General features: G+C 47.6%; 1 protein-coding gene across 2 annotated transcripts in view; it reads left to right on the top strand.

The window, feature by feature from the left end:
* Positions 1-22,930, top strand: part of MAP3K9 (mitogen-activated protein kinase kinase kinase 9) — an 86,558-nt gene that overhangs the window by 44,077 nt on the left and 19,551 nt on the right. For both annotated transcript variants that reach the window (XM_062181038.1, XM_062181037.1), the window contains exons 3-5: positions 12,160-12,340; positions 20,186-20,334; positions 21,856-22,031. In XM_062181038.1, the coding sequence (XP_062037022.1) occupies positions 12,160-12,340; positions 20,186-20,334; positions 21,856-22,031 (506 nt within the window). The remainder of the gene's footprint in view (positions 1-12,159; positions 12,341-20,185; positions 20,335-21,855; positions 22,032-22,930) is intronic.

The raw sequence follows: 22,930 nt of genomic DNA on the forward strand, positions 1-22,930 counted from the left end.
ATGGAAGATCTCTGCCCCCTCCCCATACTCCAACTTTCAAAACAAACAAATAAATAAATACGTCTTTAAAAAAAGACCCAACTGTGACAGCCACACTCGTGCTTAGCACTTAAAAGAAGAAGTAGAAGCTCTCTTAGAAATTGAAAGTGTTGATAGGAAAATGAGAAGTCCAGCAGAAGCGTTGGCAGGTGAAGTGATGGCATCTCAGAAAAGAAGAGCAGAAAGGAAAAACAGAAAGTAGAGGAGAAAAGATCATTGGAGGAGCCGTCCAGAAAAGTCCATGTCGGAATAAGCAGGAGTCCAGTTATTTGGAGGAGGAACAGGAAAATCCAGGGAAGGAAATGAAGAATGAAATACTTGCTGAAGCTTCCTGGTAACGGAAGACACGAGTGTTCAGATTTTAAAGCACTGAGTTCCCAGCCCTGGACACTGGGGACCAAGAGAAGAAAGGGGACAGTTCCAGAGAGGAAGACATGTCACATTGCGGGTATCAGGAAGCAAAATGGCTCCGGGGCCCTTAACAGCGTGACTGGAAGCAAGAAAATAATGCATGGATGTCTTCAGAATTATGAAGGAAAATCTCCAATCATCTTTATATAAAATATGGAGTTGTAATATAGACATTTTCTGGTCCAAAAACAGATTGCTTTTCACACCTTGTTAAGGGGCCTGCTGGAGAAAGTGCACCGTCAAACCAGGAGAAGCAGCGAGTCAGGAGGGCAAGTGGGTGCAAGACGCGGGGTGAACACGGCAGAGAAATGGAACCCCCGAGGACGGGGCTGCCCGAGCAAGGGCTGTCACCCGGCGTGAGCCCCGTGGATCCGGTGGTGCCGCTCAGGCTGTTGTCACCAATGCCCGCTGTCCATGTGCCCTGGACTCCCCTTGGTGCAGACATAGCTGTGTCCTTGCTCCTCTTGCTAACGCGCTGGGGAAGCGCCTGCTCGGCCCTCCCTGCCCTACCCACCATCACTCTTTTCACCCTTGCACAGAGATGCATTTTCTTTTCCCTTTTCCAAAGGGAAAGTTAGAAATAGGAAATACAAGGGTACTTCAGAAAGTTCATGGAAAATGTGCATTATGAAAACGATGTGCGTGGATTTTAAAACTTTTTTTGCACCAAAATAAATTGACCTGTATCTCACAGCCTTTCAAATAAATAATGTACATTTGAAATTTAATGCCATCTTTTAATTCCATGTTCCCTGAACTTTTTGAAGCACTCTGGTACAGAGGAGCCCCCTCCTGGTTAAAGTCCAGGGTACACCCCCCCCCCCCCCCCGAGCCAGATGCCCCCGGCTGCTTTGCCTCCCTGCTTTGTTTACACTCACCTTCTGACTTCCCACAAACGTTTCTTGTCAATTCCCTGGGGTAGAGACCAGAGACTCAGTTTGGCCTACTCCTTTCTGGGAAGCCTTATCTAGCCAGGGCAGTGTTTTTGATCTCATACAGTGTTGTGGGTAGAATTGCCCATTGCCCCTCCCCCTCCAACAGATAGGTTGAAATTTGGAAAATATGTGAAGTTTGGAAATCAGATCTCTGTAGATGTAATCAAGGTCATCCTGGAATAGGATGGGCCCTGATCCAATGTCCAATGTCGTTATAAAAAGGCACAGAGGGGAGAACACTGTGAAAATGGGGACAGCTGTGCAGAGGGAGGACAGCCACGTGAAGACTGGCAGGGACCCCCAGCCAGGGACCCCCAGCCAAGCAATGGCCAGAACTGCTGGCAGCCAGCAGCAGCTCGAAGAGGCAAGGGAAGTTCTCCCCTAGAGCCCTTGGAGAGGGCATGGCCATGCTGATTCTAGGATTTTGGACTTCCTGCCTCTAGAACTGTGTGCAAACGTATTTGTGTTGGGTTATGCGCCTGCTTTGTGTTGTTTTGTGATGGCAATTGTGGGGACCAGTTACGTTTAAAACTGTACGTTGTCTCATTTAAGGATGTGCACACAGATGGTGAACTCATAAAGAGATGGAGAGAATACCTGTCCGTCGTGGGACCTCAGGGAGGACAGAACGGGAAGGGATGGGGAGCCCACACAGAGCTTCTGAAGGGACTGGGCCGGACTCCGTGGGTTTTATCTGTCATTGACACACATGTGCATTTCTGTGCAGTCTTCCATGTGCGTAATATACTTACCACTAAACTTTAAGAAGAGAGAGAGACCATACCAGACAAAATACAACCTTCAGAACAGTGAGACCATCGCTTCATCTGGGAGAGATGGCGCTGAATCATCCAAACTAGGTGACGGCCTGGGGGCAGGAGCCTTGGTGCCAGGGTGAGCATTTAGCAGATCAGAGCCCCTTGTGCTAACGGATATGAGTAATAAATAAGGAACTCAAAATGATAAATCACCAGCCGAAGCTAGATTCACCATCAGCACCTAATGGCAGCATCTCCTTGGTTACGCCGTTTTCAAGTTTTGAGAGCCCAAGCACCCAGCTCAGTGATATTAAGTCAGACTCACAGAGTGCTTTGGGGCCAATTCTTCCTTCCAGCAGAGGGTGGCCTTGAGGTCATTGTGGGTGGTATGTGTTAGGTAAAGACATTCAGCCACCACACCTGAAGGCTCACTTGGGGCTGGTTTGCCTTTCATTCCTAACATGTCCCAGCTTGCCTGTCCAGCACGGAGAGCAGCCTTAGGTTCTGACCAGGTGCAGGATCTGCTGAAACTTAATAATAATTTTTGTTTTTTAAAGGATTTATTTTATTTATTTGAAAGAGTTGCAGAGAGAGGTAGAGACAGAGAAAGAGAAAGGTCTTCCATCCACTGGTTCATCCCCCAAATGGCCACAACAGCCAGAGCTGGGCTGATCCGAAGCCAGGAGCCAGGAGCTTCTTCCGAGTCTCTCACGTAGGTGCAGAGGCCCACGCAAGCACTTGAGCTATCTCCCACTGCTTTCCCAGGCCATCGCAGAGCTGGATCGGAAGTGGAACAGCTGGGACTTGAACTGGCGCCCTTACGAGTTGCCGGTGCTGCAGGCTGGGGCTTTAACCCACTGCACCACAGAGCCAGCCCCCATTTTCCTTTTCATTTGATATGTTTGTACAGGTTACTTAGTGATCAGAGACTAGTTTGCATCTCTGTTTATAATAGTGATATAAAGTTTCTTCTTGTAAGCAGTTTTAAAGAAAAATATTATAGATGGTGTCCTGATCATAAAGAATAATGGATTCAGATTACTGAGGTTCTAGCAACTGTGATTATTTTATAGTTTGTAGCAAAATGTGAGTCCTTATCATCATTATTAGTAGTAGTAGTATATGTTGTCCATTGCTGATCAAAAACACACTTATTTAGTGTATGCTTATATTGGTAAATCTGTTTAAAGTATATATGCATTATGTATGATTAGAAATATGTCATGATAATATGGAAAAACGATTCTAATGTGAATTTTAAAAAAGCAATAAACAATATATAATGTGATTTTAATAAAATACCTATTTTTTAATTTAATTAATTTTTAAAAAATTTTTTTATTTTTATTTTATTTTATTGTTTTTATTTTTTTATTTTTTGACAGGCAGAGTGGATAGTGAGAGAGAGACAGAGAGAAAGGTCTTCCTTTTTGCTGTTGGTTCACCCTCCAATGGCCGCTGTGGCTGGCGCATCGCGCTGATCCGAAGCCAGAAGCCAGGTGCTTCTCCTGGTCTCCCATGGGGTGCAGGGCCTAAGCACTTGGGCCATCCTCCACTGCCTTCCCAGGCCATAGCAGAGAGCTGGCCTGGAAGAGGGGCAACCGGGACAGAATCCGGCGCCCCGACCGGGACTAGAATCCGATGTGCCGGCACCGCAAGGCGGAGGATTAGCCTAGTGAGCCACGGCGCCGGCCTAAATTTAATTTATTTTTAATCGACATAATATATGACATATATATGTGTAATGATTAAATCGGGGTACTTAGCTTATCTATAGCCCAAACATTGGTTGTTTCTTTGTAATGAAGCATTTTAAATCCCCTCTTGTAGCTGTTTGAGATACACAGTACACTCTTACTGATATCCCAGTGTGCACTGGAGCACCAGCACTTAGTCTCTCTGTGTAACTAACTTTGACTCACTGGAAGCCTTTCTCCATCTGCACCCCATCCCACCCTCCCCAGCCTCTGGTAAACATTCTTCTGTTCTACATCTTGAGAGTGACTTTTTTAGATTCCAGTCATATTCCATCACATTCTAGGACCACGTACATGCGTGAGTTGGAAATGACCAGAAGAAGTATGCCCACAGGTACTTCAAAATAGCTGTAGAAAATGAAATTAAAAGACAAGCTTATTTGGGTGTTAAAAGAACAATCCATACACACATGGGGTTTTCAGAAAGTTCGTGGGAAATGTGCATTATGGAAAAACTGTGCATGGATTTAAAAAAATTTTTGCACCTGAGTAGTTTTTTTTTTTTTTTTTAAGATTTCATTTATTTATTTGAAACAGAGAGAGAGAGAGAGAGGTGAGAGAGCTTCTATCCGCTGGTTCATTCCCTGAATGGCCACAATGGCTGGGGCTGGATCAGGCTGAAGCCAGGAACCAGGAACTTCTTCAGCTGAGTAAACAGGAGAAAGCAATTATGCCTACTGCATATGGGTGGCAAGGGCCCAAGCACTTGGGCCATCCTCTGCTGTTTTCTAGGTACATTAGCAGGAAGCTGGATCAGAAGTGGAGCAGGTGTGAGTTGAACCAGTGCTGATATGGGATGCCAACACTGCAGGCAGAGGCTTAACCTTCTATGTCACAGTGCCGGCCCCTAGACTTTTTTTTTGTTGTTAAAGATTTTATTTATTTATTGAGAGGTAGAGTTACAGACATTGAGAAGGGGAGACAGAGAGAGAGGTCTTCCATCTGCTGGTTCACTCCCCAAATGGCCGCAACAGCCGGAGATGCTCTGATCTGAAGCCAGGAACCAGGAGCTTCTTCCGGGTCTCCTATGCAGATGCAGGGGCCCAAGGACTTGGGCCATCTTCTGCTTTCCCAGGCTATAGCAGAGAGCTGTATTGGAAGAGAAGTAGACAGAGCTCAAACCAGTGCCCATGTGGGATGCTGGCACTGCAGGTGGAGGATTAACCTACTGTGCCACAGCGCTCCCCTATACTTGTTTTTAAATTCCGTTTTTCCATGAAGTTTGTAAAGTACCCTCAAGTAAGACTCAGTTGTGAGGCATTGGTTTTGGATGCTGAAGGAAGAATTCAGGGGTCATACGGAAATGGATGCTGACCTTAGGGACTCACTGGATTGCCTTCTGGTGTGCAGATGGCACTACGGCAGGTGAAGGATGTGGCTCTGAGGTCAGAGTGCTGTACATTCCGTGCCTGTCCCTGTCCCTCAGTAACTGAACAATAACAGACAGCCGGGTAAATAGGGGAAGATAATTATGCCTACTTCATGGGTTGACTTAAGGATTAGCGAAGGTGACGTCAGCAGTCAGCCTGGTGCCACTACATAGTCAGCCACATCGTGACTAGCTGTCATTGTTAAGCAGCCATTCCAATTTTTTTTAAAGATCTATTTATTTACTTGAAAGGCAGAGTTACAAAGAGGCAGAGGGAGAGAGAGAGAGAGAGAGTGAGCAAGAGAGAGATCTTCCATCTGCTGGTTCACTTCCCAAATGGCTGCAACGGCTGAAGCTGGGCTGATCTGAAGCCAGGAGCCTGGAGCTTCTTCCGGGGATCCCATGTAGTTGCAGGGGCCCAAGGATTTGGACCATCTTCCACTGCTTTTCCAGGCCGTAGCAGAGAGCCGGATCAAAAGTGGAGCAGCTGGGACACCAACCATCACCCATGTGGGATGCCGGCGCCACAGGTGGCAGCTCCCAGCTGCACCACAATACCGGGCCCTACACTCTGTTTTAAAAGCTTTCCTCTTCCACAGGAGGTGCTGGGACAACTGGATAGCCACATGCAAAATAACAAAGTTGGGCCCCTATCTCATGTGCCTGCAAAAATTAACTAAAAATGGATTGGAGATCTAAGTCTAAGAGCTGGAACCATAAGAGCCCTGAAGGAAGCCTGGGGGCAAATCTCTATGATCTTGAATTTAGCAATAAATTCTTAGATTTCTACCAAGAGCAAGAGGAACCAAAGAAAAAATTAGATGAAGTGGACTTGATCTAAATGAAAAATTTTTGCACATCAATGGAGATGATCTAGTAAGTGAAAAGAAAGTCCACAGAATAGGAAAAACTTGGAAGTTTATTTAATAAGGTTCCAGTATAAGAACTCTTATAACTCATTAATAAATAGACAAAACATCCACTTACAAAATGGGCAGAAATGAGTGTTTGCTGGTTGGGTTGCCTACATGCCTTAGAGGAATGCCTGGTGTTGAGTCCTGGCTTCACTTCCAGTTCCAGCTTCCTGCTGGTGTGTACCCTGGAAGGCAGCAGGTGATGGTTCAAATACTTGGGTTTCTGCTACACATGGGAGAGCTGGATGAGCTCACAGCTTTGGGCTGGCCCTGTCCTAGCTGTTGCAGGCATTTGGAGAGTGAACTTGCAAATGGGAGGTCTCTCTGTCTTTGTCCCTCTGCCTTCAAGTAAATAAATAGGTTTTTTTTTTAATAGGTAAAGAATTGAACATACATTTTTTTTTCGGAGAAGTACAAATGCCAACAAGCACATGAAAAAGGTTCTCAGCAGTAGTGTAGGGAAATGCAACTCAAAGCCACAATGAGATACTACTTCATGTGTGTTAGATGGCAGTGGTCATGGTCATAGTAAATGGCAGGTGCTGGCAGGACTGGGGAGGAATTGGAACTCTCATATTCTGTTGTGGAAATGTAAAATGGTTCAGCTGCTGTAGACAGCTCGGTGGTTCCTCAAAAAGCTAAACATAAAATTACCATTGCACAGAAATTCTATTCCTAGGTATATAATGAAGAAATTAAACATGTCCACAGATATGTGTATAAACATGTTCATGGCAGCCCTGTTGCCAAAAAATAGAAACAACCCAAAAGTCTATCAGTGGAATATATATACATATATATATATATACACATTTATACTTATGTTTATATATACATACATACACACAAGGGAATATATACATACACAGGGGAATAATTTATATATATATATATATAAATATATACACACACAAGAAATATTACTCAACCATGGAAAGTAACGAAATACTGGTATAACCTGTAATGTGGTTGATCCGTGAAAATATTTTTGCTTAGTGAAACACATATGACATATACAATATGATTTCATATATGTGAAGTTAGCAGGGTCAGCATGTGGTGCAGCAGGTTAAGCCTCCCATGTTTGGAGTGCCCCTTTGAGTCCTGGCTGCTCCACTTCAGATCCAGTTCCCTACTAATGCTCCTGGGAAGGCAGCAGAAGATAGTCCAAGTAGGAGCACTCAGATGGAGTAATGGGCTTCTGGCTTTGGGCTGGCCCAGCCCTGACTGTTAAAACCATGTGGCAAGTGAACCAGTGGATAGAGGCAGCCTCTCTTCTCTCTTCTCTCTCCTCTCTCCTCTCTTCTCTCTTCTCTCCCTCCCTCTCTCCCTTCCTCCCTCTCTCCCTCCCTCTCTCCTTCCTTCTCCCTCCCTCCCTCTCCCTCTCTCCGTCTCTCCCTCCCCCTCCCTCTCTCTCTCCCTCTCTTCCTTACCCTCCCTCTCTCCCTCCCTCTCCTTCTCTCTCCCTCTACCTCTCCCTCCCTCTCTCCCTCTCTCTCCCTCCCCCTCCCTCCCTCCCCCTCCCTCTCTCTCTCCCTCTCTTCCTTACCCTCCCTCTCTCCCTCCCTCTCCTTCTCTCTCCCTCCCTCTCTCCCTCTCCCTCCCTTTCCCTCCCTCCCTCCTCCCTTTTCCTCCTTCCCTCTCTCCCTCTCCTTCTCTCTCTTTTTCTCTCCCTCCCTTTCTTCCTTCTTCTCTCCTTCTTTGTCACTCTACCTTTTAAAGAAAAATGAGTGTAGTATTCTATTTTTTTTTTTTTGACAGGCAGAGTGGACAGTGCGAGAGACAGAGAGAAAGGTCTTCCTTTTCTGTTGGTTCACCCCCCAATGGCTGCTGCAGCCGGTGCACCACACTGATCTGAAGCCAGGAGCCAGGTGCTTCTCCTGGTCTCCCATGCGGGTGCAGGGCCCAAGCACTTGGGCCATCCTCCACTGCACTCGCAGGCCACAGCAGAGAGCTGGCCTGGAAGAGGGGCAACCCGGACAGAATCCGGCGCCTCGACCGGGACTAGAACCCAGTGTGCCAGTGCCGTAGGTGGAGGATTAACCTATTGAGCCGCGGCGCCGGCCATAGTATTCTATTTTTTTTAAAGATTTATTTATTTATTTGAAAGGCAGAGACAGAGAGAGGTCTTCCACCTGCTGATTCACTCCTCAAATGGTCACAACAGCCTGAGCTGAGCCAATCCGAAGCCAGGAGTTTCTTCCAGGTCTCCCACATGGGTGTAGGGGCCCAAGGACTCAGGCCATCTTCTGCTGCTTTCCCATGCCGTAGCAGAGAGCTGGATCAGAAGTGGAGCAGCCGGGACTCAAACCATTGCCCACATGGGAGCCCACATGTTCCCATTGGAAATGTTTTGGGATTAGATGGAGGTGGCGGTTGGTTGTGCTTTGTGAATGTACTAAATGCCACTGAGCTGTTTGCTTTATTTATTTTTATTTTTATTTATTTATTTGAAAGTCAGAGTTACACAGAGAGAGGAGAGGCAGAGAGAGAGAGAGAGAGGTGTCTTCCATCTGCTGGTTCACTCCCCAAGTGGCCACAATGGCCAGAACTGAGCTGATCTGAAGCCAGGAACCAGGAGCTTCTTCAAGGTCTTCCACTTCTACTGCTTTCCCAGGCCATAGCAGAGAGCTGGATCAGAAGTGGAGCAGCCGGCCGGCGCTGTGGCTTAACAGGCTAATCCTCCGCCTTGCGGCGCCGGCACACCGGGTTCTAGTCCCGGTTGGGGCGCCGGATTCTATCCCGGTTGACCCTCTTCCAGGCCAGCTCTCTGCTATGGCCCGGGAAGGCAGTGGAGGATGGCCCAAGTGCTTGGGCCCTGCACCCCCATGGGAGACCAGGAGAAGCACCTGGCTCCTGGCTTCGGATCGGCGAGATGCGCTGGGCGCAGCGGCCATTGGAGGGTGAACCAACGGCAAAAAGGAAGACCTTTCTCTCTGTCTCTCTCTCTCACTATCCACTCTGCCTGTCAAAAAAAAAAAAAAAAAAAATGGAGCAGCCAGGTCTTGAACTGGCACCCATATGTGATGCTGGCACTTCAGGCCAGAGTGTTAACCTGCTGCGCCACAGTGCCAGCCCCTGAGCTGTTCATTTTAAATGGTTAATTTTATGTTCTGTGGATTTCATCTCAGTTTTGAAAAGCCTAAGCTTTTGCACACTGGTGCTTGTTTGTCAGTGGTAACAGCGGCCTGATATAGATGCCAGTGTGCCGGGACACGGTTCCTGAGAAGCATGGGCTGGACCCTCGGCCAGGACTGCCGCCGGCCTCTGCTTACAGCCTGTCTTTGATGAGGGGAGGGCCCTAGGCCAGGGCTTCCTACAGGGATTCCGCCACCCGGAGCCTGAGCTGTCAGCCACAAGCCTGAGGACAGCTGAGTGTGAAGCAGCAGGGGTGGGGATGAGGCGGGACTGGGCTGTACCTGCAGCACCCAGAGGCCTCCCCGTTCAGGCAGGTGTCCCTAGCTGATTCTTACCTCACCTCCTCATTCTGCCGTCCTTCTGAGCCATGTGATGGGCCACTGTCACGAACATTGTCTTCCTCCCACTTCCCCTGTCCCAGCCCACCTGGAGGGCACAGATGACAGGCTGGACCCCACCTGATCTGCCAGGGGAGGGGTTCTCCGTGGGCCACTCAGAGATGCTGTCAGTGGCTGCTGACCACCTCTGTGGGGCGGGGGACTTCTTTAGTGTGACTCACCCAGCAATTCGAAGGGCAAGAGAGGCCCGGAACGCTCTGGAAATCTTTTTGTTGATGAATGAAGTAGAGAAAGGTTTTTGCTATCGTTTTTCTTGTTTCCCTCCCACGCCGCCCCCATTTGCCCAAGCGGAGGCCCGCCCTGGCTCAGGATGCTGGCAGCTCCGGGCCGGGAGGGCTGTGTCTGTGCAGCAGGGGTTTGCAGGCAGGAGGCTCTGTCCAGTGGGGTTGGGGAGCGGCTGCTTCCTTTTGTGCCTGCAGCCTCAGAGCTGCCGGGAAGCCCTGAGTTCTGCCAATTTTCTGAGAAGCTAGTAGAGCTGGGGCCTGGGCCCATATATGCAGCAGTTCAGGGGACCTTGTGGGGGCCTGCAACAGAGAGGGGATCTGCCTTGGACCCTGGCCCTCAAAGACCCACGGCCCCCTCGTGGCACCCAAAGAACCACCACAGCAGGTGGCTTTCTGTAGATACTGGAGGAATTGGCGCTCAGAGGTCTCCTAAGGCAGACACCAGTGACAGAGACACAGGTGAAGCCTCCGGAGTCCCGTCCCAACCCACGGGGTAAATGCAGCCCCTGCTGAGGGCAGAGCCAAGGGGAAGCCCACTGGGGTTACCCGGCACACACAGGCTGAGAGCCAGTCTGTGTTCTGTCCCACTGGCCGCAGAGAGTAGCGCCGGCTTCTATTCTGGTGGCTCTTTGCTCTCAGTAGGTGCCTTTGCCCACATTTGCCTTGTGGACTTGAAGGCAGGGGTGAGAGAGGGTGAGAGAGAACCAACCTGCCTCCCTGCCTCCCTCCCTTCCCTCCCCTCCTCTCCTTCCTTCCCTCCCCTCCTGCCTCCCTCCCCTCCTTCCTTCCGTCTCAGAAGTTCTGTGTTCTGAATTCCAGGAGACTCAGTGTCTGGCCCATGATAGTTGGTGCTTGCTTGAGGCCTCTGGGACCATCCTGCCTGTGAAATGGAGGCTTGGCATCCACGTATCCTGGGGGCTGCCCACTCACACAGAGTTCCTTGGTGTCACTGATAGCACTTTAGTCAATTTGTGTTTCTGTTCTTTTTAAAATGAAGTTGCCTCTCATGAGGTCTGACTGTCATGTGGGGGCCTCAGCTGCTGCCCCAGGAGAGCCAGGGGGCCTTCCATACTGGGCTTCCTGGTTAGAACTTAGGAGACATGGCCCAGGGAATAACTACTACATTTTACAAGTTCCTCCTTCCCAGGGCATGTTCACAGCATCATGTGTGAACATGTGTGTACCTCTGGCCTCCCCAGTTGGCCCACACTTCTCAGTGGGTGGGGATGAATTCCCAGATTATGCCTAGGTCTCAGAGTCCAATAGTCATGCTTTCTGAAGAGGTTAAAGTAGTGTAAGGGTGTGGGCGTTCCAGGTAGCTGTTGAGACACAGCGTCCCATGTCAGAGTGCCTGGGTTGGGTACCAAGCTCAGGCTTCTGACTCCAGCTTCCTGCCAGTGCAGATCCTGGGAGGAGCAGGTGATGGCTGAAGTGGTTGGGTTCCTGCTACCCACATGAGAAATCTGGATTGAGTTCCCAACTTTTTCTAGCCCCAGCCATTGTGGGTGTTTGAGGAGTGAACTAGTGGATAGGTGCTGTCTCTGTCCTATGTCTCTGTCTTTCTACCTGTCAAATAAATAAAAACAATTTAAAAATAATGGTTCATGGATACTGTCCAGACATTGTCTGGAACCTTGAAAATCCAGTGTGCACCTCCAGTCCCCATGATCTGGGGTATAGCTCAGGGGGCTGGGCAGACAGGAAGCCCTGCAGCTGGTGAGACTCCCAGCTCCACTTTCACAGGGCCATCAGAAGGATGCTTAAAAAAGTTTTGTCTGTCTGTCCTATGTCTGTCTTTCTACCTGTCAAATACATAAAAACAACACTTGCCTTGTGGACTTAAAGGCAGGGGTGAGAGAGAACCAACCTGCCTCCCTGCCTTCCTCCCCTCCCCTCCCCTCCCCTCCTCCCTCCCCTCCCCTCCTGCCTCTTTCCTCCCCTCCCCTCCTTCCTTCCCTCCCCTCCCGCCTCCCTCCCCTCCTTCCTTCCGTCTCAGAAGTTCTGTGTTCTGAATTCCAGGAGACTCAGTGTCTACTGTAGAACATAAAGTTCCTGTGAGAATTAGAAATAATGACCGCAAAATCCGTGGCATGAAAGAGGCGGCACTGTAGGTGTTTCCTGCAGGAGGCGCCAGGACGGTGACAGAGGGCTCTGTATCCTGTGGATCCCCTATGATTCATGCACTCTGGTTTCTCCTGTTCTCCTTTCTTGCCCAGTATTGATCCTTCAGAAGGTGGAGAATGGAGACCTGAGCAACAAGATTCTGAAGATCACTGATTTTGGCTTGGCCCGGGAATGGCACCGAACCACGAAGATGAGCGCGGCAGGGACCTACGCTTGGATGGCTCCGGAAGTCATTCGAGCCTCCATGTTTTCCAAAGGCAGTGATGTGTGGAGGTAAGGGCTGCAGGCACAGGGGTGACGTTCCCTGCATCTGTTTTGGCTGCATGCAAGCTTGAGAACTTGAACAATTGAGGCTGCACTAAGTGACTCCTTTAGAACAGTCAGTGCCAACTCCCACATTGCCAGGGGACAGTTTCATCTACCAGAAAATTCCCTCCAGTGCTGAGGCGGGTACAGTGTGTTGTGTCGGTGTCTGCTCCCTAGGGAAGGCCGGTGGATTCAGGGACAATGTGTACGCCCATCTTTGGCTGCAGGATAATGAGGGCATTCACCAAGAATGTCCTGGCTTATTTGGCCATGTTCTGTTACTGTTAGACTTGGGGAGGAGGTTAACCCAGGGCACTTCCTGTGAGCTCCTGAGCTGAGGAGTATTCTTTGTGCTTTTTTTCTTGGTAGTCTACAGGAAAGGTTATCCACTTAGGTATTCTTTTAATCAAGGCTCTGTCTTTGGACATTGGTCTGGAAATGGGAAAAAGTGGGTCCCAAGCTTGCATCAAGAACTGCAGAGCCACAGACTAGAAATGATCCAGCTGTCATCCCAGCTGATGTCAGCCTAGAAGGTCACAAGGACCTGTCCCCACTGAGGGATGAGAAGCTAAAGAGTACGCCTCCTCATGGATATGGAACATAGCATCACTTTGGTATACAAAAGACAAGACTTGACCTTACCGTTGTACGTTGCTGTGTGAGGTTGCATGTGTGCATAAGTTTTTGAACATAGCTTTACTGAGATACTACTCATACACAATAAAGTTCACTGCTTACACACATTTGTGTCAGTCAGTCATTGTGCCCTGATCACATTGTTACTGATTTGCTAGGGCTGTTGTCACAAATCACCATAAGCCTAAAGCAAGAGATTTATTTTCTGTAGTTCTGGACACCAGAGTGTTGACAGGGACACAGTCTCCACACTGTAGAGGAGGTTCTTTTCCAAGTGTAGATCTAGGTATTTGGATGTGGACACACCTGTTTAAGGCTATGACTCAACCCACTACAACCAGTATCTATTTCCAGGTCCTTTTTATCACCCAAAAACAGAGATCTCATACCAACTCCCCTGGCTCCCCAGTCCCTTCTACTAATAGTCCCTTGTTTCCAAACACTAGTTTACCTTCTGTCTTTATGGGTTTGCCTGTTCTGGATATTTCTTGTAAATGGAATCATGCAACATTGAGTTGTTTATGACTGGCTTCTTTGATTTAGCGTAATATTTTCAAGGTTCATCCATGTTGTAGCTAACATTAGAGTTTCATTCTTTTTATTGCTTAGCCATGTCATTGCATAGATAGCGTTTGTCCATTCATCACTTGATGAACACCGAGTTGTTTTCACTTTTTGTCTGTTATAAATAATGCCACTGTGCACATAAGGTTTTGCGTGAACATATATTTTCAGTTCTCTTGGGTGTAAGCCTGGGAGTTGAATTGCTGAGTCATATTGTAAATCTGTGTTTTAACTGTTTTAGGCACCAAACATTTTCATCACAGTGGTAACATTTTGCATTCCCATTAGCAATGAACCATGGTTCCAATTTATCTACATCTTTTCAACACTTAATATATTTTTTTAATTATAACCATCTGTGGGTGTGCAGTGGGATATCTTTGTGGTTTTGGTTTGCATTTCTCTAATGACTAATTATGTTGATTATCTCTTTGTGTTTTTATTAGCCATTTGTATATCTTCTCTGCAGAAATATCTATTCAAATCCTTTGCCAACCCAGTATTTGAGTTCCTTGTCTTTTTTTTTTTTTTTTTTAAGATTTATTTGAAAGGCAGAGTTGCAGAGTCAGGGAGAGAGAGAGAAAGAGAGAAGAGAGGTAGAGGTAGGTCTTCCATCTGCTGGTTCATTCCCCAATGGCCGCAATGGCTGGAGCTGGGCTGATCCAAAGCCAGGGACCAGAAGCTTTGTCTGGTTCTCCCATGCGGATGCAGAGGCTCAAGTACTTGGGCCATCTTCTACTGCTTTCTCAGGCCATAGCAGAGAGCTGGATTGGAAGTGGAGCAGCCAGGACTCGAACCAGCACCCATATGGGATGCCAGCACTGCAGGCCAGGCCTTTTCCCACCATGCCACAGTCCTGGCCCCTCCTTTTCTTTTTAATTTTGAGTTGAAAGAGTTCTTTATATATTCAGGATACAGATTCTTTATCACATATTTAATTTGCATTTTTGTCATTCTGTTGTCTTTTTACTTTTCTGACGGTGTTTTTTTTTTTTTTTAAAGATTTGTTTATTTATTTGAAAATCAGAGTTACACAGAGAGAAAAGGAGAGGCAGAGAGAGAAAAGTCTTCCATCCATTGGTTCACTCCCCAGTTGGCCACAATGGTCAGAGCTATGTTGATCTGATGCAGGAGCCAGGAGCTTCTTCTGGGTCTCCCTATGGGTGCAGGGGCCCAAGGACTTGTGCCATCTGCTACTGCTTTCCCAGGCCATAGCAGAGAGCTGGATCAGAAGAGGAGCATTCAGGACTTGAACCGGCACCCACATGGGATGCCAGTACTGCAGGCAGCAGCTTTACCCGCTATGCCACAGTGCCAGCCCCTCTGATGGTGTTTTGAAACAGACATTTTTTATTGTGATCAAGTCCAGTTTCTATTTCTTCTTTTCTTGTTGTTTTTGGTATCATACTCAAATCTAAAACGTACAACTATGTTTTCCTCTAGGAATTTTGCAATCTTAGCTTTTATATTTCAGTCTTTGGCCCATGATGAATATATTTCTATATGTGGTTTGAAGTAGGAGTCCAACTTTGTTATTTTCCATATGATTATTCAGTTGTCACAGCAGTGCTTATTGAAAAGACTGCTCTTCTCTCATTGAGTTGTCATGTCATCCTTTTAAAAAATGTATTTACAAGAGGTGTAAGGGTTTATTTCTAGATTTTCAGGCCTGCTCCTTTAACCCACATGTCTATCCTCAGGCCATTCCACCCTTTCTTGACTACTGTAGTTTCGTAGTAAGTGGTGTTCTTCTTCTTTTTCAAGATTATTTTGGCCATCTTGAGTTTATTACATTTACTTACGATCCTTTTGTCAATTTTTCCAAAATAGGCAACTGAGTTTTTAATAGGAATTGTGTTAAATCTGTGTGTTACCTTGGGGACCATTAACATCTAGTAAGTCTTCCAACCTGTGAATATAAGACATCTTTCCATTTATTTAAGCTTCTTTAATTTCTCTCAGTGATGTTTTATAGCTCTGTATGTTGAATCTTATTTCACCATACATTAACTACCAGATGAAGTAGCTAATGGGAAAAAATAAGTTTTCATTTCCTTAAAAGTCTGACCCAATCTCATCAAGTTGAGCTGTATACTGACATTTAATGTTTTGATCTGTAAAAATGGCAGTTATATATGTTTGAATGTAATAGTTTCTTTTCTTGACCATATGTTAAGGAAGCCAATTAGTATATAAATTAAGCTAAGCTACTATTACCAAGAGACCTTCAGATACGGAGGCTTAAATAAGATGGAAGCATTCTTTTCTTCCCAGATATGGTCCAGCCAGCCCTGGCTGGCCGGGCATCTGTGTTGCATAGGGTCATCCAGGAACCCAGGTTCCCTCAGTGCGTTGGGTAAAATGGGGTGACTGTTACTTCTGTGTTAGTCTTCAGAAAAAGAAGAGAGTTTGTTCATGGCAAGCAGCTTGTCTTTAATGTGAAGACAATCCAGAAATTGCACATGTCTCTGCACACCCATTGTCTGCACTGGTTATGTGGGCACACCTGGCTCCAGAGAGGCAGGCCTCCGTAGGCTGTAGCAGGACAGCCAACACCCTTCTTATGGAAGAGGGGGAGAATGCATGTGGGGGGAAGTCTGCCATTTGCCACTTCTAGCATTCCCTTAAGTTTTAAGAATGTTTCCAGAATGTGTTCCTGCTTGGCCTCTTCCCCCAGCCTGACCCTGACCTCACTCAGATCTTGTCACACCGGAGGTTTCTGCTGGTGATTATTTGGACAGGATTGCTAGGCTCCCAGACTCATGCTTAGGGGGAGGGAAAGCATGAATGCCCAACGCAGCATCTTCTCACCTTGACAGATGTGGGGAGGACACGGTCATTGCAGGGGGCATTTGTCCTTCATAGGAGGAGTAAGGTGGGACCTTTAGCTTTAACCCAGAGTGCCCTTGTTGTAAGATTCATCTCCAAGTCTTGCCCTGCACCTGCCCATCCTGCAAGCTTGTGAGAGGTACCTCATGAAATTATTCTACTCTTGGGGCCAGCGCTGGGGTATAGTGGGTTAATGCCCAGGCCTGCAGCATCAGCATCTCAGATGGGCACCAGTTCAAGTCCTGGCTGCTCCACTTCTGATTCAGCTCCCTGCTACTGCGCCTGGGAAAGCAGCAGATCATAGCCCAAGTCCTTGGGCCCCTGTACCCACATGGGAGACCTGGAAGAAGCTCCTGGCTCCTGGCTTCAGACTGGCTCAGCTCTGGCCGTTGTAGCCACTTGGGGAGTGAACCAATGGGTGGAAGACCTCTCTCTCTCTCTCTCTCTCTCTCTCTCTCTCTGTCTCTGTCTCTACCTCTCTCTCTAACTCTGTCTTTAAAATAAATAAAATAAATCTTTAAAAAGATTTTTAAAGGAAAGGAATTATTCTCCTCTTTAAAGGGAATAGCTTGTAGGAAAACCCCAGATCGGTTGCTGTTGTCGTGTGGGTGCTGCTTCTCCAAGGACACAAGGCTGATGAGTGATGAAGTAGTCGTTTGACTCAAGTCTGTTTACATCTTTCTTGGGCAGCATTTCTCCCTGCCTGAGCAGCAGCTGTCACATTTCTCTTAGCTGTAGAACCCTTCAAAGGGAACAGAATACACATGAGAGGAGGAGTAAGCCAGGGAAGAGCAGAGCTGGCCTCGGGGAAGCCCCCTCTCAGGAGGCCGAGACATCTCCAAGGACACAGCCAGGACACATTTGGGTCTCTGAGACCCCCTACTGTCTGTGCAAGTCGCTGGGGCTCAGACGCCAGGCATCTAGGTCTAGAGGGAAGGAAGGGGACCTTTGTGTTCTCCAAGGTGGAGGTGCACCAATGCCAGGAGCAAGTGACTGAGGATGGGAAGCTGTCACCTGGAATCTGGTCAGCAGTGTGGGGGCATCTTGGAGGTCACTTGGTTGAAACTGCCCAGCATGGCTGCTGCCTGAAAGGTCTGGCAGGAAGTGCACCAGTGTAATTCTTGATGGTGTTTGAGGATTATTCTAGAGCAGCCAGCATAGCCCTCAAAACCATCTGACCAAGGGTTCATTCCCATACACACCCAGCGACTAACCTATCTGTGAGTGCCTGCTATGTACCCTAGCCTGGGCAAGGCCCTGAGAATGCAAAGGCTAAAAACTACTGTGCCGGCCTTTAGGAGCCCATAGGCCGTGAACAGGCAACAGTAACCCAGGGCAGCCCAGACAAGGGCTGAAGAACCCCTGGAGTGTCAGGGGAGACTTCCCAGAGTGTTCAGGTGTGTTTCCAGCAGCCTCTGACCCAAATTCAGCTACTGTCTAACCTAGTCAAGAGATGAATGTTTGGATACCCCAGGTGAAAAGCCATTGTCCAAGGTGACTGGCCAGGGCCCATCTGCAGCCTCGCAGGTGCCCTGACATACTGCTCTGCACATTGCTCATCTTTGGGGCCAGGCCCAACTGCAGGGGAGCCTTTGAGGGAAGGCTCGGGCTCTGCAGCCTTTGTCTTTGTGTATGCTGACCCCGTCTCTGGAGCACTGACCCCCTTCCCTCACTTAGCAGCCTGCATGTAGTGCACGGGCCAATCTCTTCTGTCCCCGTCCTGCCCCTGTGCGTCCTCATGGGATCTCTCTCATGACCCATTACTGTGTATTCCATCCCACTCACTAATCTCGTAATGGATAGGATCTGTCTTCCAGTCTGTACCCCAGTGCTTGGCATTGAGCTTAAAGCAAAGTAAATATTTAGCAGAGGTTTTAAATGAATGAATGGTAGGACATTTAAGTTGGAGTTTGAAGGAAGATTAGAGTCTACCAGACAAAGCAATAAGGATATTCTAGAGAGAAGGAATGGAAAATTGGTCCAGGGTCCACCATGCAATGCTCTGTGCATGTACTGAATCTGGGCGACTATACCTATCTAGGGCTTGCTTTCTTTGTCTACAAAACAGTACTTATATCATAGGCTTGTTGTAGGGGTTCAAGTTGGTGTTTGTAAAGTGCTTTAGCAATCTGGTCATACAAGGTGTTGTGATACATAGGCAGGTTTTTTAGTATAACATGAACTTTGTTTCTGGCTGTAAACTAATGATGAGTATTATAAGAAATTAGAGGTTGGTATTGAAAAAGGAAAGGCGTTCTTCTGACTTGATAACCTTATTGGTTTTTTTCTTCCTTTTTTTTTTAACCCCCTTACTCTTGGAAGGATTGAATGCTACTTATTTTGACTGGTTTTGATTGTGAATCCATAGAATAATTTTTTCATTAAGCTTTGACCCATAGGATATGAGAAAAGAAATCCTTATGTGGACCTGGAAGGCAGGAAGGGTGCACTGAAGTTCTTGCTGCTGCCCCGCCAGTGCCATCCACCCTTGGGAAACTTTCCCTTTGAATTAGGCACAGGTCTCTGCTAGGGACCCACTCACACCGATCCAGATGCAGGACTCTATTCAGCTAAGTGGGCATTTGAAGAAAACTTTTGCAGGAGCAAAATCTGTTGAGTGGTCAGCTCTGCTTTTCCAAAGCTTTAAAAAAAAAAAAAAAAAAAAAAAACCAGCAGGGTATCTGTGACAAAAGCTGAAGTTTTCTTAAGACATAAACTTTATGACTGGGAGGCTACCTCCTCTCTCAGCTTACTTCATTAACAGTAGCAGCAGCAGCAGCAATGGAGCTGTGACTGGGGCCAGCGGTGTGGTGCAGCAGCATCATCCAATATGAGCACTGGTTAGAGTCCATGATGCTCCACTTCCAATCCAGCTCCCTGCTAATGCACCTGGGAAAGCAGTGGAGGATGGCCCAAGTGCTTGGGCCCCTGCCGCCCATGTGGATGACCCCGATGGAGTTCCAGGCTCTTGGTTTTGGCCTGGCCCATCCTGGCCATTTGGAGAGTGAACCAGTGGATGTAAGATCTCTCTCTATATATATAACTCTGCCTTTCAAAAAAATCGTTAAATCTTAAAAAAAAAAAAAAAAAGTTGGCTGGCGCCGTGGCTTAACAGGCTAATCCTTCGCCTTGCGGCGCTGGCATACCGGGTTCTAGTCCCGGTTGGGGCGCCAGATTCTGTCCCGGTTGCCCCTCTTCCAGGCCAGCTCTCTGCTGTGGCCCGGGAAGGCAGTGGAGGATGGCCCAAGTGCTTGGGCCCTGCACCCGCATGGGAGACCAGGATAAGCACCTGGCTCCTGGCTTCGGATCAGCGAGATGCGCCGGCCGCAGCGGCCATTGGAGGGTGAACCAACGGCAAAAAGGAAGACCTTTCTCTCTGTCTCTCTCTCTCTCACTATCCACTCTGCCTGTCAAAAAAAAAAAAAAAAAAAAGAACAGTATAGTGTTTTTTAAATTTCATGACAGCTTTGGGAGATTGGCGGTGTCATTTGTACTTTACAGGTGGGGAACTGGAGGCTTAGAGAGCTATAGTAACTTGTCCAAGGTCACATAGCTGAGGAATGGTGGAAGACTTTGAAAACAAGCGTGCTTCACCCCCAGGGGTTTGGCTGGTAGCTACTAGTTTCTGCGGCTTCCCTTTTGTGTTGAGCACGTTATCGTGTTCATTTTGCTAGTCTGCCTGTGTGTCGGTGAGAACATGGGGTGCTCAGAGGAGCCCCCACTTCTGTGAGGTGGTGCCCATGGGTTTCCTACATACAGCTGCTGTCTCCTTCCTCCCCTTAGCTATGGGGTGCTGCTTTGGGAGTTGCTGACCGGCGAGGTGCCCTTCCGAGGCATCGATGGTTTGGCGGTAGCTTATGGAGTGGCCATGAACAAACTCGCCCTTCCTATTCCTTCCACGTGCCCAGAACCTTTCGCCAAACTCATGGAGGGTGAGTAATCTCTGGCCTGATGAACCTGGAGACAGCCACCTTCCTACAGCCACTTGTTTTTAGCCAGTGCCACAAGATCTGTTACTGAAAGAGGGGGGGAAATATGGATCACCCAGCGGGGAAGGCTGTGGGCTGTTAGGGCTACTGCAGGATACTGCACCCAGCCTGCTGCAGGCACTTCCGCCCTTCTCCAGGGACTGTGACGTTAGCTCGTTAGCTCAGTGACCAAAGCCTGCCGACCAGCATTTCAGTCTGTTGTTACTTAGTACAAACCTAGAATATAGAACCGCTTTTATTCCAGGACTGCTGACTGTCTCACATATTGAAATGAAGAACATTAGAGAAGAAAGGAACGCTGAGTTTTCTAGCAGGAGGACACTGGATGCAGCACTTAAGACACAGTTGAAGATGCCCACATCCTACATTGCAGTCCCAGTTCCAGCTTTGATTCCAGCTTCCTGCTAGTGTCTACCCTGAGAGGCAGGCGTGACGGCTCAAGTCGTTGTGTCCATACCACCCACATGGAAGGCTTGGGAGGACTTCAGCCTGGCCCAGCCTCAGCCGTTGCAGGCATCTGGGGAGTGAACCAGCAGATAGGAGCTCTCTATCTGTCCCTCTGCTTCTCAAATAAATATGTTTTTTATATAAATAAATAGATAGATAAATATAAGTAGTCAAACCCCACCATTTTTAAAAAAGATTTATTTTTATTTGAAAGAGTTACAGCAAGAGAGGGAGAGACAGACAGGAGAGAGATCTTCCATCCGCTGGTTCACTCCCCAAATAATCCCAGTGAGCAGGGCTGGGCCAGGCCAAAGCCAGGAACCAGGAGCTTTATCTGCGTCTCCCACGTGGGTGGAGGAACCCAAGCACCTGCGCCATCCTCTGCTGCTTGCCCAGACGCAGGCACATCAGCAGGGAGTTGGATTGGAAGTGGAGCAACCAAGACTTGAACTGGATCCCATAGGGGATACTGGCACGGCACACAACTGCTTAACCCTCAAGCCCTGTAATTTTGTGAGAATCCAAAGCCCAGAGAAGTTAAGTGGACAGGTGGCGACCCCACTAGTTACTGTCTGGGCTGGGATTAGAAAGAACTTGCTTTTCCTTACTTCCGCTTTAATGCTTTTATCTTTTGCCTCATTATCCCATTGAAGTGTGAAAGGGTAGCCCATTGATTCATGGGAGATAGAGGCCAGGGTGTGGTCAGGGCTCGGCATGGTGCACTGAGGTGGTGGTCCTTCACCCGAGCACTGCCCTGGGCCTGCTCTTAGCTTAATGCACAGTCAGAACCGGCCCAGTGCAGAACTGCCATTTCTTCCCCCGTTTCACTCCTTATGACCGTGCTGGTAGGCAGCTCGGGTTGTAACCTGACCCTTACTTGGGGTTATTTAAATGTCAGTCTCTTTCTGGGAGGAGGAAGGAGAGGTAATTCTGTGGTAATTGAGTTCCCGTAAGGTCCTAAGTCTTGTGTTTGCCTCTGCCCCTTGCTGCTTTCTGCTTCCATGTGTGTCCGTTCAGACTGCTGGAACCCCGACCCCCATTCACGGCCGTCTTTCACAAATATCCTGGACCAGCTGACTACCATAGAGGAGTCCGGTTTCTTTGAAATGCCCAAGGACTCCTTCCACTGCCTGCAGGATGACTGGAAACATGAGATTCAGGAGATGTTTGACCAACTCAGGGCCAAAGAGAAGGTAAGAAGAAAGAGAAAGCACGCACTGAGCCAGCCAGCTCCTGCCAGGAGCTCCGGGCCAAGCCCGACCCAGCTCCCTGGTTCTGACAGGACCTGAAGTGTCCAAACCAGAGGAGGAGCACCGTTGGGTGGTGACCGGTGGGGCATGTCCCCCCACCAGCTGGTAACATGAGCAGGGCTATGTAGCGGAAGGTTCACTCAGTACCGGGATAACTTCAGCATCGAGAACCAGAGCATCTTGGTGTAGAAATGAGAGTATGGGGCAGAAGCACTATGGGTCTGAAATTCTTTGGCATTTTGCATGTTTTATGGAAAGGCCCTGAGCTGAAACCAACCATGGGAGACAACTGCTAGCCGACTGGTGATCTGCTTTTCTGTTCCAGAGGCCATTGCTGCACCACCCCCGACCCTGGCAGTCCGTGTCCAGTCGCAGGCCAACTCTGAGCACATCTGTGGCCTGTACTCCAGGGGCAGCGCTACCTCTAAGGGGACAGAGAGGGCCTTAAGGGAGGGTCACATAGACTTAGTGCATTCTTTTCAACTGTGACCTGAAAATATTTATTGGAAAATTCCACAGAGAAATGTTTCATAAATTTAAAATAACTTTTATTATAGTTACTATTTTAATTGTACTAATAATTAATTAATATGTAATTAATTAATTGTAATAATAAAAATATATTTAAATATACATTAAATATGTATTTATTAAAATAATCAATATATTAAATTAAATTAAATATAAATAAATGTTATTATAATATATGTTGAAATAATAAAATATATTAAATATTTAAAATAAATGTAATACTATAAATAATTGTAATAATAAAATAATTACTATTTTATTATCAGTTACAGTTAATCTCTTATTGTCCCTCATTAATAAATTAAACTTTA

Source organism: Lepus europaeus, chromosome 22, assembly GCF_033115175.1.
Source record: "Lepus europaeus isolate LE1 chromosome 22, mLepTim1.pri, whole genome shotgun sequence".
Classification (NCBI taxonomy): Eukaryota; Metazoa; Chordata; class Mammalia; order Lagomorpha; family Leporidae; genus Lepus; species Lepus europaeus.